Raw genomic sequence first — 13,955 nt, forward strand, 5'->3', positions numbered from 1 at the left:
CGCTCCAGGCGCACACAGGATCATCAAGCACCGTTAGAAACCGAGGGCAATAAACCCAGAGCTGGCATAGAACCCAAATGGCCAGGGATTCCGAATGTGGGGTGCACACTCACCACCCCATCTGCCTCCCCTCCTTCCAAGTCCACTGTGAATTAAGGATGTCGCCATCACCCCTAGAGCAGCCATTTTTAAAATAATGCAGAGAGGGATAAGGAAAAACCCAACACATGCTTGAGATAAAATTGGGATGAACGGAGACGTTGGGGCTGATGTGTGGCCCCTGGACCTTCCGCCACATCTTCCAAGGTGCCACCCCCCCCCCCGCCCGGCCCTCCTTCTTCACTGCCTTCTTCACGGCCACTTTCCTCCCCACCAGTCCTCCAGGGACACCTCCTCTCCAGACGGCCCCTCCGCACCAGACCCTGCGCCTCCCTGAGGCATCCATTGCGGTCCAGCGCCTCCCAAACCCCCTTTGGAAGGGACTGATTGAGGCGTCGATTCGGGTCCAGAGGTCCCTCTCCAGCTCCGGCGCAGTCACGCTCTGGTCCCTGTGAGAGTTCTCCGAATCTCCGAATCTCCACACGTAGCGAGGGCTGCTCCCTTCTGGGGTGCCCCCCAGGTGGGGCGTCAGTCTTCCTCCATCACTGCTGCCCTTCACCCTCTCCTGTCTGCACAGTCACCCAGACTGCTGCCCGGCCTCGGCTCTGGCACTGGCCCTATGGGAGAGGCTGGTGCTGGCTTCCCCGTGGAGGTCGTATGGGGCACGCAGCACTTTCTGAGCTACACGTGCGTGCACGGGCTCTTCGCACTCATCGGCGCGGCGTCTGAAGACTGGTGCAGTGGCAGCCCTCGTGGTCACGTCCACCCTCTGCAGGTGACACCTGCTGCAGCCATGTCACCCCTGGAGCCTGGCAGATGGGAGATGGAGCTGGGCATGGGTGGCACCAGCTACGAGAACCTCAGAGCCCTCGTAAGAACCGAGCTTCGTCTTGAGATACAGAAAGTGGAGCCCAAGCGGAATCAGGTTTCTTTTATTTTTCATCTTATTTTTTGAGACAGGGCGTCTCTCTGTCTCCCAGGCTGGAATGCTGTGACATGTTCATAGCTCACTGCATCTCCTGGGCTCAAACAATCCTCCCACCTCAGCCTCCCAAGTGGCTGGGACTACAGGTGTGTGCCATTAAGCCCAGCTAATTTTTGGGTGGGGGTAGAGATGGGGCTCGCTCTGTTGCCCAGGCTGGTCTCCAACTCCCAGCTTCAAGTGATTCTCTCACCTCCGCCTCCCAAAGTGCTGGGAACACAGGCACGAGCCACCATGCCCGGCCAGAATCGACTTTTTTGAAAATGCAGTCTTGAAGCAGTGTTCAGGCCCGGCTAAGCCCAACCCCTTCTTCCTGAGCAGCTGATTGGTCCACACAGCAGCTCTGCCCTAGTCACACGGTCCCTCTCCGGGGCCACTCCCCACCAGCCCTCATTGCCCTAAGGCCAGGTAGCAGACAATCAGGGACGGCCCCTATGCCCTGGAGCAGAGAAATGACTCCTGTTAGCTGGCCACAGGCAGCCGCGTCCTCACCCGCTACCCCCTCCGCTCCCTTTACATAGGCTGTCCCTGAGCTCCAACAGCTACTGTCCTGTCCCGGGCGCAAGCCAACCCATGTGGCCCTGCCGGGCCGCCACTCTCTCCTGCAGAACAATGAGTCACTAAGAGTCTGCCTCTCCTCACTCCCAGCATGACTGTGGTGCTGCGCCGTCTAAGGAAACCTTAAATCCTACAAACCGCCAGGCTCAGGAAAGGCACCTGCGTGAGGTGGCACCTGTGGTGGCTGTCCCCAAGCTGGGAACATGCTGTCCCAAACCTGCCCATGCACAGAGAGGGACAGCGTTGGGCCAGGCCCTGGGGGGCAGAGCTGGTGAGGTTCGCCTGAGGACAGGGCTGGTGAGATCCAGCCTGGAGCTGCTGTCCCCTCCCCCCACATCCAAACTCAGGGTCCGTGCCCAGGGCCCAGGTGGCCCTGCCCAGTCCCCCTCTGGGGCAGCAGCTGCACTGAGTCCTAGGCCTTCGGGTCTTACTTGTGTGGGACCAAGGAGCAGAGCCCTGCCCCACCCTGCTCACTGCCAGAGCCTGAGCTCCATGGGTGGCTGACCTGCAGGAAGCACCCCGGGACCCTCAGGCCCAGCCCCTAGCACCCACCCGCCCGCCAGGCCCCTCACACCGTTGACCTGCAGCACCCACCATGGAGAACTGGGCCGAGGCTGGTCCTCTGTCCTTCCTCCCACTTCCCACCCTCTCCCTGCACCCAAGGGAGCACCCAGCCAGCCCCCACCCAAAGGACCCCACAGATAGGCGGAGTCACCAGGACCTGCTGAAGCTCTTTATGAAGAACCAGGAGGGGGACACAGAGCGGGAGGAAGGGGGGTGCTGGTAGGAAGGGGTGCAGCCACCTGGGTTCTGCAGGGGTGAGGGGGCTTTCTCCATGTCCCTGTGAACGACAGAGGTGCTGGGTGGTGCCATCCTTGGGCTGCTGAGGAGCCAAGGTGCCCTCTGCCCTAGAAAGGGGGGAAGGGTGAGTGAGCCCAGGACAGGGAGGGTGGGAGGGGGATGCTTCGTGGGGGCGCATGCGGGTTCTTGGGTGCTACAGTGTGGGGGCGCATGTGAGCTCTCAGGGGCTACGGTGCGGGGGAACATGCCAGGCTCTCAGGGGCTATGGTATGGGGTACACCTGTGGGCTCTAGGGGGCTGCAGGGTGGAGGTACATGCGGGCTCTCGGGGGCTGTTGTGTGGGGGGCACATGCACAGTCTCAGGGGCCAGGGTGTGGGGGCACACACAGGGCTCTCAGGGACTATGGTGTGGGGGCACACGCCAGGCTCTTGGGGCTATGGTGTGGGGGGCACATGCAGGCTCTTGAGGGCCATGATGTGGGGGGGCACATGCAGACTCTTGGGGGCTATGGTGGGGGTCACACATCCAGCCCTCGGGGGCTATGGTGTGGGGGGCACACACTAGGCTTTCGGGGGCTGCAGGTGGGGGCTCCAGCCTCCGGATTGGAGCAGATGGGACAGGGACCCCCCGCAGGCTGCCCACAGAGCTCCCTGCTGAGTGAAGAGATGTCAGGTGGCTGCAGACCAAGGGGAGGGCGTGGGAAGGACAGCAATACGGTCGGGATTCTGGCTCTGCCCACACCTGGGCAGGTGACCTTGGGCAAGTCTCTGAACCTCTGGTTCCCTCGTGCAGCTATCGAGGGGCCCATCTGACACAGTGAGCATAGGCACACCTGCCACTTTGCTGAATCTTTGAGCAATTCATGGGGTAAGCGGGGTCACAAGGACGGCTGAGGGTGAGGGGTGTTGAGGAGGAACCTGAATCTCCCACCTGCTCCCATGCACGGGGCTGTGGGGTAGACACCGTCTCCGCCAGCAACCAGCAAAGGCAGGCTTGGCACTGCGGGCTTCCTAGCTGCCCAGGAGTCACGCCCAGGGCAAGAGCAGAGGCCGGTGCCCAAGTGCAGGTAGCTCAGGAGCAGAGCTCACACTTGCCTGGCCCACGCGGGGCGTCTCCCACCCAGGTAGGAGTGGGGTGGGTGGGAGAGACCCCTCGGCCTCTTGAAGTGCCACTGAGCCCCAGGGCTGGTTTTCTCAAGCATCCTCTAAAGCTGTTCACTCACCCTAATCGCTCCCTGGAGAGCAGGTTTCTGCAGGAAAAGGAAGCACAGGTGAGTCAGGAGGCCCCAGGAATGCAGTCAGGACTGGGGCCCTCATCGGCCGCCAGCTCCACCACCCCAGGAAGGACAAAGCCAGAATTACACACAGCGCAACTATGTGCCCGAGCAATGCGGCTCTGCCAACGTCCCCACGCAGGGACGTGGGGACTCCACAGGGCCATCCTTCCTACCGCTCTGCCTGGGGATGAGGATGTTCTCCGTGCTGAGCCCACGGGCTCCTGCAGCCTTCACAAAGTCCTCCAAGGCTTCTGGGTTGTTCTCGGGGTCTCTTCCTATGGGTACCAGGATGAGATGTGGGTGCTCCCGGCAGCACTGGGCAGTTGCCGGCACCCCTGTCCCAGCCTGGAGGCCTGAGCTGGGCTGGGGAGGGAGACCTCACCCACCACGGGGGGACTTGAACCCAGAGGCCCTCAGGCTGGCAAAGTGGTACCAGGGCACTGTGGACAGCTCGGGAGGCTCCCGCGGCAGCAGAACTGGGAGAAGTGGGAAGGGCTCTCCATCTGTGCCGGAGCATCTCCCAGAGTGAGGATGGACAGATGGCAGGACGGGCCGCCCTGAAGGAAGCGCCTCTCCCCTCTGGGGCAGCAGGGCACCGCCTGTCCCACGCCTCTGTGATTCGCACACCCCTGGCTCCAGGGAGAGCTCAGGAGCCTTCGCGGGCCTCGTCCTCAGGCAGGGACGGTGCTGACGCGCCACTGTCTGCAGGCGCCACCTCGTCCAGAGTTCAACCCCAGGAGCTGGAACGTCCTTTCCACGAAGACTCCTGCTCACATTCCCGCTCCTCTCCCCTGCTGGACACCCCGCAGGAACGCGCCCAAGGATGACGCTGCAGGGAGCTGCCCCAGGGGAGGGCCTGGTCCACCTGGTGACATGTGTGACCTCTAAGCTCCTGTGCCGACAGCCGCGGCTCCTTCCTGCCTCCGCCGCAGACCTAGGCCGGGGCATCCTGAATCCTGAACTCCAGGGCTGGGAATTGGGGCTTTTATCAGGAAAACCCTTCCTAAGGAAACTGCAGTAGGTTCCTGGGTCCCAGTGGCTTCTCCCGTGGAAAGAGGGTGCAGGAGACCAAGGGAGGAGGGAGGACAGTAGAGAGGCTTGGGCCGCAGGGTGGGGGTGCGGGACCCACCCATGAGCTCAACCACTCTGGTCAACTTCCCGTGCATCTCATCCTCACAGTAAAGGATGTAGTGGTCCTTCACGTGCGACCTGATGACGTACATCACATGCTTGCCCCCATCTGCAGAAGGACAGCAGCACAGTTCTGAATTAGCCACTGGAGCCTTCAGAGAGGATCCCGGGACAGCATGTGGCACTGGGCCCAGCAAGACCCACAGCTTCTGCACCCTCCCAACTTCCCAGAGATCTCCCAACAGGCCTGAGTCCCAGGCCATGGGACCCCCACTTCCCAGGAACCCGGCGCATCCGAGAGGCGGCCACATCCCAGACCAGTGAGGCATGGGAGGTTCCAGGTGTGAGGTCTGCGGAGGTGGGAGTTGGGGTACAGCCCCCGCAGCCAAATATGACTGTACTCCTGGCCCCACCTGGGCCTCAGCCAGAGCTACAGGGACAGTCCAGAGGGTCCGTCCCACCACACCTGGTGTTTGGAGTCAAGGGTTCACGTCTCTAACACAAATTGATCAGCGGGAAGGGAGAGTGGGCTTTTAATGGGGTCAGAAGGCAGCAGGCCAAAAGGCCACCCCAAAAAGGCACTGGCTGACCCCCCACTTTCAATATGTGTTTGAGCTCAGGCTCCGGCTCGGACTCCAGGACTCACCAGCCGTGTATTTTCCTGGCTCGTCAGTTTTCTCCAGGATGGCCTTCATCTCCTGGCACTGGCCATTTATCCTGGAAAACAGAAGCTCCCTGGCAAAGCGTCCCTGGCCTGTGCCTCCCCCGGCCTGGAAGCAGCCACGCCACAATGCCCTGCAAAGGCGGCCCCAGGTCTGCCACACGCCCATGGAGGAGGGTGCTTCTCTGCATCTCAGACCAGGCGCCAGCGGCCCTTCCAGGCCACACTGGAGTTCCTGTGGTCTCCTGAGGTGGCCAGGAGCTCTGCACCACTCCTGGTGGCTGCCTTCCTAACCCCCCTGCCATGTTTGCTGCCAGAGGGACCTGGGCTGCCTGGTTTGCAGGCAGTGTCTGTGGCGTGGGGCTGAGCCCTCATCCCACCAGGTGCTTGCTTCCTTTTGGAGATATTCAGGATCAAGCCCCACGTCTACCATCATCTGGCCCAGAGGGAAAGGTTGAGTTGGGGGCTTTCGGGAAAACAACAGACAAACATCAGGGTCATTGCCAGGGTCAGTGACTTCCTAAGGACTGGTCCCCAGGACCAGAGCACAGCACTGTATGCCACTCAGGGGGAAGCTACGCGGGGGTGAAATCACACTGGTGGGAAATGGCACAGGTGGGAGCCACACAGATGAAATCATACAGGTGGGAAGATGTGCAGGTGGGAACCACCATGGTGAAATCACACAGGTGGGAAGATGTGCAGGTGGGAGACATGTGGGTGAAATCACACAGGTGGGAAGTGGCACAGGTGGGAGCTATGTGGGTGAAATCACAGAGGTGGGAAGTGGCACAGGTGAGAGCCACACAGGTGGGAAGCTGCACAGGTGGGAGCCACACAGGTGAAATCACACTGGTGGGAAGTTGCGCAGGTGGGAGTCACACAGGTGGGAAGGTGCACAGGTGGGAGCCACGTGGGTGAAATCACACAGGTAGAAAGCTGCACAGGTGGGAGCTACACAGGTGAAATCACACGGGTGGGAAGCTGTGCAGGTGGGAGCCATGTGGGTGAAATCACACAGGTGGGAAGCTGCACAGGTGGGAGCTACACAGGTGAAATCACACAGGTGGGAAAATGCGGAGGTGGGAGCCACGCAGGTGAAATCACACGGGTGGGAAGCTGTGTAGGTGGGAGCCATGTGGGTGAAATCACACAGGTGGGAAGATGCGCAGGTGGGAGCCATGTGGGTGAAATCACACAGGTGGGAAGTGGCACAGGTGGGGGCCACACAGGTGGGAAGTCACAGATGTGAGCCACGTGGGTGGAAGTGGCACAGGTGAGCACTACACAGGGACTTCCAAGGGGTCTTCTCCATGATGTCCTACGTCCCCTCTTGGTCATTCTGCAAGCCTCATCCCCGCGCTTCTCCAGAGCAGAAATTTACTGCCAGGGCTACGAGTCCACAGTCCATGGGCCCTGCCTGCGGGTCTGACTCTGGTCTAAGGTGAATACCTTTTCCCAAAGGGTCCTGCACAGCACCAGACATTCCCCAGTGGGTGAATGAAGTGGGCAGTACCCAGCACTGCCCCTGGTAGCCCACGGGGTCTGATCCAGGGCCTCTGCCCCCCAGGCCCCCCCAGCCGAGGCACTTCAGTGGCACAGTTTGCCCTCAAGCATTACAGAAGGGGCTGAGAGGGTCCTCCCAGCAGGTCTGCCCACCTCCCCAGCACCAGAGCGCTCCTGGGTGGGGAAATGAAGGCCATAGACCAGGTTGCAGGCTGCCCAGCCGGCTGGCGACACTCACAGCATGGTGACCTTGGCTTCCAGGTTGCCCCCTTCCAGGGTCGTGAGGGTCATGGGTGTCATCGATTCCAGATTCATCTCAGGAAGCTCCCAGTCCACCATTATGGCCTTTAGATACCATGTCCCTGATGCCTGGAGAAGTTCCTCTACATCAGGCTCAGGCCGACCGCTCCAGAGCCTCTCCCTGCTTCCCTGGTCTGCAGCCCTCAGACTCTACCCCACCCCGAGGGCTGGAGACGAGGTGCATTCCCCAATCTGACCCACCCAGACACCCAGCGCCTCGCCAGGCCCACCTGAAGGTGGCTCCAGTCCCTGCAATTCAGCCAGGACCACGGGAGCCCTCACCCCCAGGGGAGAAGTGAAGTCAGCCGGACCCCCACCCTCCCAGCCTTGCCCCTCTGTGCCCCCACCCCCCAGCCCAGACTCCTGCTGCCCCTTCTCACCATTCCCTTGGGACAGGGCTTTAACACCCAACCCGAAAATGAGGGTCTCCTTGGATGGGGGAAGGATGGGGTCTCCATCCAGCAGTCTCAGCCTCACCCCACACCCACTCCAGCCCACCCTTCTCATCTGAGCCTCACATCCTGAATATCCTCGTCCGAGGCCAGGAGGTGGTGGGCCTGCAGGGCAGCAATGAGGCTGAGGCTGACAGTCAGGAGCAGGGCCTTCATCTCCAGGGTCTGAGTTCACGGCAGCCTGACAGGTGACTTGCTGGGGCTGGGAGAGGCTGTGCTGCTTCTCCCGTGGCTGCCCTTTATACTGCTGGGCTCAGGGTCCCCTGGGTACCTGGCACAGGTGACTGACCAATCCCTTCCTGGATGTAAACACGGCCAGTTCTGCAATGGAGCAGATAACGTGCCATTGTTGGAGGCTGGTGAATAACAGCTTGTTAATCCCACAGGATCATGCGGACAGGGCCACGTGCAGAGGAGCGCGTCTGCAGATTTCATCTGGGAGGAAACTGAAGGGAGTGAAAGGCGTGCAGGCCTCCTGGGGACGTGTGTGGCAGTAAAGGCGCCCTCCAGCCATCCCACACGCACTGGTGTGCACACCACCAAAGGGGTTTTGCGTTGGAGTCCGAGGGCCACGGGCTTGGGGCTCAGCTGAACTTCCTGCATCTCTGGGCAGGTTACTTGGCCTCAGATTCATCCTGGAAAAAGAGGAACCCTGCTGTGTGAACATGGTACCATGTGCATTTAAGGAGGGTGTCCACACTCCTCAGCAAGGTGTGCAATAAGGACCTTCTCTGCTCCACACACAGAGCAGGAATAGGTCAGACAGACAGAAGACCAAGATAGGTGAGTGTGTACATGCATGTGCGTACATGCAGACATGCACGCATATGCGCACGCACACACACACAAAACCAGGAATGGAGGAGAAGCGCAGGCTGGTGATGGGGCTGAGGTGGGCCTGTTGGCTCCAAGTCCCAAGGCAGGCAGAGAAGGCCAGGGTCCAGCTCCTGGGAGTGATGGGTGCGGCTTTCCTGAGTCCAGGCAGGAGGCTGGAAGCCCTTCCTGACACATCCAGGGCTGTAACTTCTTATAACTGGGTGGACTCTGTGGCATAGGAAGGCAAGAGGACAGCGACGCAGCCACAAGAGCAGAAGCTGAGATGAGCCGTCCTCAGAAAGGGTGACTTTATCTGTGACACCCTCCACATCACCGCAGAGCAGAAGCCTGGGACCCAGGATGGGGCAGAGGCTACGAAACACGGCTCAACAAGATGGCGGAGAAAGGCAGACACGCAGAGGCACGACCTCCTCACCTTGAAATGAGCTAGCAGGGCGAGGTTCCAAATGACCCAAGGCAACAGCACTCTGAGAAAGGCAGGCTTAAAATGAGCAATTGGTGCAGGAACTTACACCAGCTAAGGAAAGTCTGACACACACTTTAAAACTGCAGGAGTATGACTGAAATGCCTAGCGATTTAAAAATATATAAAGTGTAAAATTAGAACAGGCCAGAATAAAAGAAACACGAGAGATGAAATAGAAATAATTACAAATCTTGAAGATGAATAATAAAGTGAATAAAAAACTCAACAGACAGGACCAATTCCAGACTTGACATAGTGGAAGAGACTTAGTGTTGGGGAAGATACTTCTAACAAAGTCACCAAAGACAGAGCAATCTGGAAGAAAATTGAGGCGTTACAGATAGATTCAGTCTCCAGCCTGCAGCTAGTAACAAAATGAGTGGAGGAAACCAACCAGAGTGCAGCAGCTCTGAAAACACACACACACACACACACACACACATGCACACATGCATACATGTGCATATATGCACATGCACATACACACACGCACACATTCATGCACATACACATGCACTCATGCACATACACACATACACACAACCACATGCACATGCATACAACACACATGCACATACACATGCACCCACACATGCACACCCACATACACATGCAGACATACATGCATATAACACACACATGCACACATACACAAACACATGCACACACACATCCACATATACATTCACATACATATGCACATACACACATACACACACCCACTTACACATGCGTACATACACACATGCATGCACACATACACACACATACACACATGCACACACACACATGCACAAAGTTAAGACACATGGAGAATAGATCAAGAGGCTCCAATATAAATGGAATAGGAGTTCTCAAAGAAAAACATTTTTTAAACGGCAACAAAGCAACATAATGGCTCAGGATTCTCTAGAATTCAAAAGACATCAGATCCCAGATCTCACTTACAAACCAAGGAATGATCAAAATTGAGAAATCCACTCCTAGAATATTAAAGTGAAATGCAGATCATCCAGAAAAGGAGAAAAAAGTCAAAATGGCCAGAAAGAAGAGCCTCACAGCCTACCAAAAACACAGATGTGAGCTGACGGCAGACTTCTCAGCAGCAACACTGCCTCCCGGAAGACAATGGAGTGACATCTTTAACAAACCCAGGGAGGACAATATTTACCTTTGCATGTTATTCTCAGTGCAACTTTCATAAAATGCTGAAGGCAAAATAAAGACATCTCAGACACTGAAAAACAGCTGAGAGTGTTTCCCACTCACTGGCCTCCATTAAAGGAGCTTTGAAAGGGAGAATTTTAGCAAGTCTGTAGCAGACTGGGGCAGCGGGGATAAATGATGTCAGCAAAGCGAACTACCTGCTGGCCGTACAAACACGAATGGTGCAGACTTTGATGCAGGGAGGAAGGTTCCATTTTAGTGGATATTTAAAGAGTGTTAAATTCACACAAAACACACTTGTGCCCATATGCATGGGTTCATATGAATGAAAAGATGCACATTAAGCACAGGAAAATAGTGAGCTATGGTGAGAGGGAAGTAGAAAGGGGCAGGCAGGGATAATAAATTTCCCAAACAAATGAAGAAGGCTGTTAGACACAAGCATGATTTATTTTTCATCAGCGTGGATGAAAAGTTTCATCGACATGAAAACAATTGAAAGCATAATCACAAGATGAATATTCATGAATTTGAAGGCACACTGAATAAAAATGCAAGAAGCCAAAACAGACTGAAGAACAAAGGAGCCAAATCCACAGTCGGAACAGGAGATGCCAGTACTTCTCCATTCGACACAGAGAGCTAGAGTTTTTAAAGTTCATACTAATGAAGAAGATTTGGAACCAAAATTGTAAAGTATACAAAGACACTGCCCCAACAGCTAAACAAGTTACATTGTTGTAATTGTTACAATGAACAATTCTTAATTGTTAATTCTTATTAAGGACACATGGAATCATTTAAAAATTAGGCCACATACCAGGCAATATAGGGAATTTCACAGAACCAACACAGCAGAGCCTGCCCTTTTCAGCTACAAGGCAATAAAACTAGAATGAGCAACGAGCAGAGCGTTACATAAAGAGAAAAGTTCAAGTCTACGGCCTTAGATGCATCTATTATACAATGAAAAATAAGTTAGGCATTTAAATAGAAAACAATAACACATAACCTAAAGATATCAGAAGACAGAACTAATAAAGAAGAGAAATCCGTGGACCAGAGAATACAGAAAAAGTGAGATAACCCACAAAAGCAAAACTGGCTTGTAGAGGAAAATGCAGTAAATGGGTAGACCTCTGGCAAGCCTGCTGAAGAAATCAACGAGAAAAGCAGCAGTTCAACGCCATCAGGAAAGGCGAGGTGACAGACACTGCAGACAGAGGCCAAAGAGATGCTCGCGTGACTGAGGGAAGCTGAGCGGGGCACACGGCCGGCGGGGCTGGGTGTCCTTTGCCACTGTCATTAAGCCTGTGGTGTTGTCACGAGGCTGCACGGATAGATCGCCACAACAGGAGGGAGCCCAGGCAGAGACCGGAAATGGAATCAGAAAATTAGGAGCGTAGCAAACACATTTGAGGGGAAGATATTGAATCAATGAAGGTTTTATCCATACGAAAGGACATATCCATTTAGCTCCCTACCTCACACGGCACACAGTGGATTCCAGGCAGATTAAAAGGCTTAATATGAAAAGCAAAACTTTAAAAACGTGTGGAAGAAATGGGACAATCCCTCTGTGACCAGGAGGTACGTCCGAAAGCTGCGGAAGAGTCACGTCTTTCACAGAGGCAGGAGGCGAGCCAGGCGGAGGGAAGGACCTGTGCGGCGTCCAGATGCACGGTCTCAGCATGCAGAGCGCACGAGGAGCTCCTGCCGGTGATGGAGAGGAGGACGGACAGCTGCAGGGAAGAGCGGGCAGAGGAGGGGAAAAGGCAGTCGGGGGAAGAGGCGACCCGGAAGCCACAAGGACGGGAAGAGGGGCTGAGTAAGGAGACGACCATCTCAGGGCCGAGGCTGAGCGCATTCCTCACTCTGGCAGTAACGTGGGTAGGATGAGGTGTGACAGGAAGCACCCATGGGTGCAGGCGCTGCAGAGCAATGGCCCAGCTAGCGAGGCTGGAGACAGTGTGCCCCGGGCCTCTGCAGTGCCCGCTGCCTCCCGCAGACCCTGAGATGCCCCTGCCTGGTCCTTGCCATGCTCAAGCGGGGAGCTCCGCTGGGCATGACTTTGTAAAATTTGCCACAGCTGTCTCTTTCCGTGGTATTGGGAGGCCCCGGGCTTGTTCAGGTGCAGAGGGGCCTGTTGACGCTGAGGGTCACTCTAGCTTAGAAGCTCCTGCCCCCCCCCCCCGGTCCTCTTCATTTTCAGGAATATGCCCACCGTTCCCTGTGCCAGTGCACCTGGTGTCATGACCCAAGGATGCTGGACTGCATGTCACAGCAGGACATGAATGGAAGTTGGCCGGTCGGGAAGGAGAGGGAGGTTTCATCCTGGGGTAAGCCTGAAACGAGTCATGGTCAGCTGTTCTGAGCTCCCAATGTACACGCCTGTAAGCCGGGATTCAGTCCTAACCAGTGACTGTCAGCCCCTGACGTGCATGCCTGTGAGCTGGGATCAGTCCTCACCAACATCCCTCAGCCCCCGATGTGAATGCTTGTAACCTGGGATCAGTCCTCACCAATGTCTGTCATCCCCTGACGTGCACTGACATCCTTCAGGACCGAAGTCCTCTCTGTGTAAAAAGTACTCAGTCACACACGAATGCCCCGGCCAGCTCTGCACTACTTTGGCGGTCACCTCACGAAGGAGAATTGATCAGAGCTGCTGCTTAGGGGGCCGACGCCCACGGAGGCATCATCACACGCGCATCTGTGATGGCGACCACGTGTGTCCTGCAGCCCCCAACCGATGATGAGAAACGAATCTGAACCCCACGTCAGAGGGAAGGCTGAATTACCTTTCTATTCTATTTATAGGAGATCATTTTCATAGGAACCAATAATCAAGGAGTAGCAGCCAAGAGATATAGAAAAAATAAGTTTTATAGAGGTATGCCAGGAAGTAACCAATCAGATCTTATGTTTTTTTCTTCCATTTGATGATGTTTATTGCACCTATCAGCTTTTTTCATGTGTGAGCTTTGTGATTTTTTTTGTCACTTCATATATATATTTTACTCTTACACCTTTATTTCTTCAAAATTCAATTCCTAGTTCAGTTTTTCTATACACTTAAGCTGCTAGACTGGGACCGAGCAGGATCACCTCAGTGAATAGTTGTTAAAAGCAACCATTACACATGAAGAAAGGACCAAGAAAAAAAATTAAAACATACAAATTTCTCTAGAATGTGGATCAAACATAACTAGCCACACTTTTCAGTACATGGTGAAAAAAGATTACAAAGCAGTTTAGACTCAAAGTTCCCAATGCCTTAAAGGTTATCCTTTGGTTTTTTGAGGACAAGAGTCATTTCGAACTACAGTTGACCCTTGAACAACATGGGATTAGGGATGCCAACACCCCGCACAGTCAAAAATCTGCATATAACTTTTGACTCCCCCAAAACTTAATCACCAATAACCCACTGCTGACTGGAGACATACCAATCACAAACAATTAACTCATTTTGTGTGTTATATGCTATATTCTTATAAATAAAATAAGCTAGAGAAAAGAAAATAAGAAAAATATATTTACTATTTAATTAGTGGATCGTCATAAAGGTCTTCGTGTATTTTGGCTTTGGTTTACCATCCATTTTAGTGGCTACAGAATATAGTCCACTTTAATAGATGGGAAATCCTAGGGTTTTTAAATACTATACTATTTAAGACAAAATACAAAGCAATTATTCAGAAAAATCCAGGTTGTG

General features: G+C 55.0%; 1 protein-coding gene across 1 annotated transcript; it reads right to left on the minus strand.

Moving 5' to 3' along the window:
* Window positions 1-2,461: 2,461 nt before the first annotated feature.
* On the minus strand, window positions 2,462-8,066 carry LOC108295413 (lipocalin-1-like). The gene is made up of 7 exons (XM_037734586.1): window positions 7,834-8,066; window positions 7,254-7,384; window positions 5,495-5,565; window positions 4,847-4,957; window positions 3,891-3,992; window positions 3,664-3,690; window positions 2,462-2,547 (listed from the first exon to the last, which is right to left on the minus strand). Exons 1-6 carry the CDS (start codon window positions 7,921-7,923, stop codon window positions 3,665-3,667), a joined length of 531 nt encoding a protein of 176 aa, XP_037590514.1. The 5' UTR covers window positions 7,924-8,066; the 3' UTR covers window positions 2,462-2,547; window position 3,664.
* Between the last annotated feature and the right edge of the window lie 5,889 nt (window positions 8,067-13,955).

The sequence above is a fragment of the Cebus imitator genome, unplaced genomic scaffold (genome assembly GCF_001604975.1).
Source record: "Cebus imitator isolate Cc_AM_T3 unplaced genomic scaffold, Cebus_imitator-1.0 Scaffold638, whole genome shotgun sequence".
Classification (NCBI taxonomy): Eukaryota; Metazoa; Chordata; class Mammalia; order Primates; family Cebidae; genus Cebus; species Cebus imitator.

Bases quoted from the DNA above. Each gene is read 5' to 3' on its own strand.
- LOC108295413 (XM_037734586.1), bottom strand. From the start codon at position 7,923: ATGAAGGCCCTGCTCCTGACTGTCAGCCTCAGCCTCATTGCTGCCCTG. The intron at 3,993-4,846 runs GTGGGTCCCGCA...TGGTACCCATAG, and splicing joins CAGAGTGGTTGAGCTCATGG to GAAGAGACCCCGAGAACAAC. The intron at 3,691-3,890 runs GTAGGAAGGATG...CTTTTCCTGCAG, and splicing joins CCTCATCCCCAGGCAGAGCG to AAACCTGCTCTCCAGGGAGC.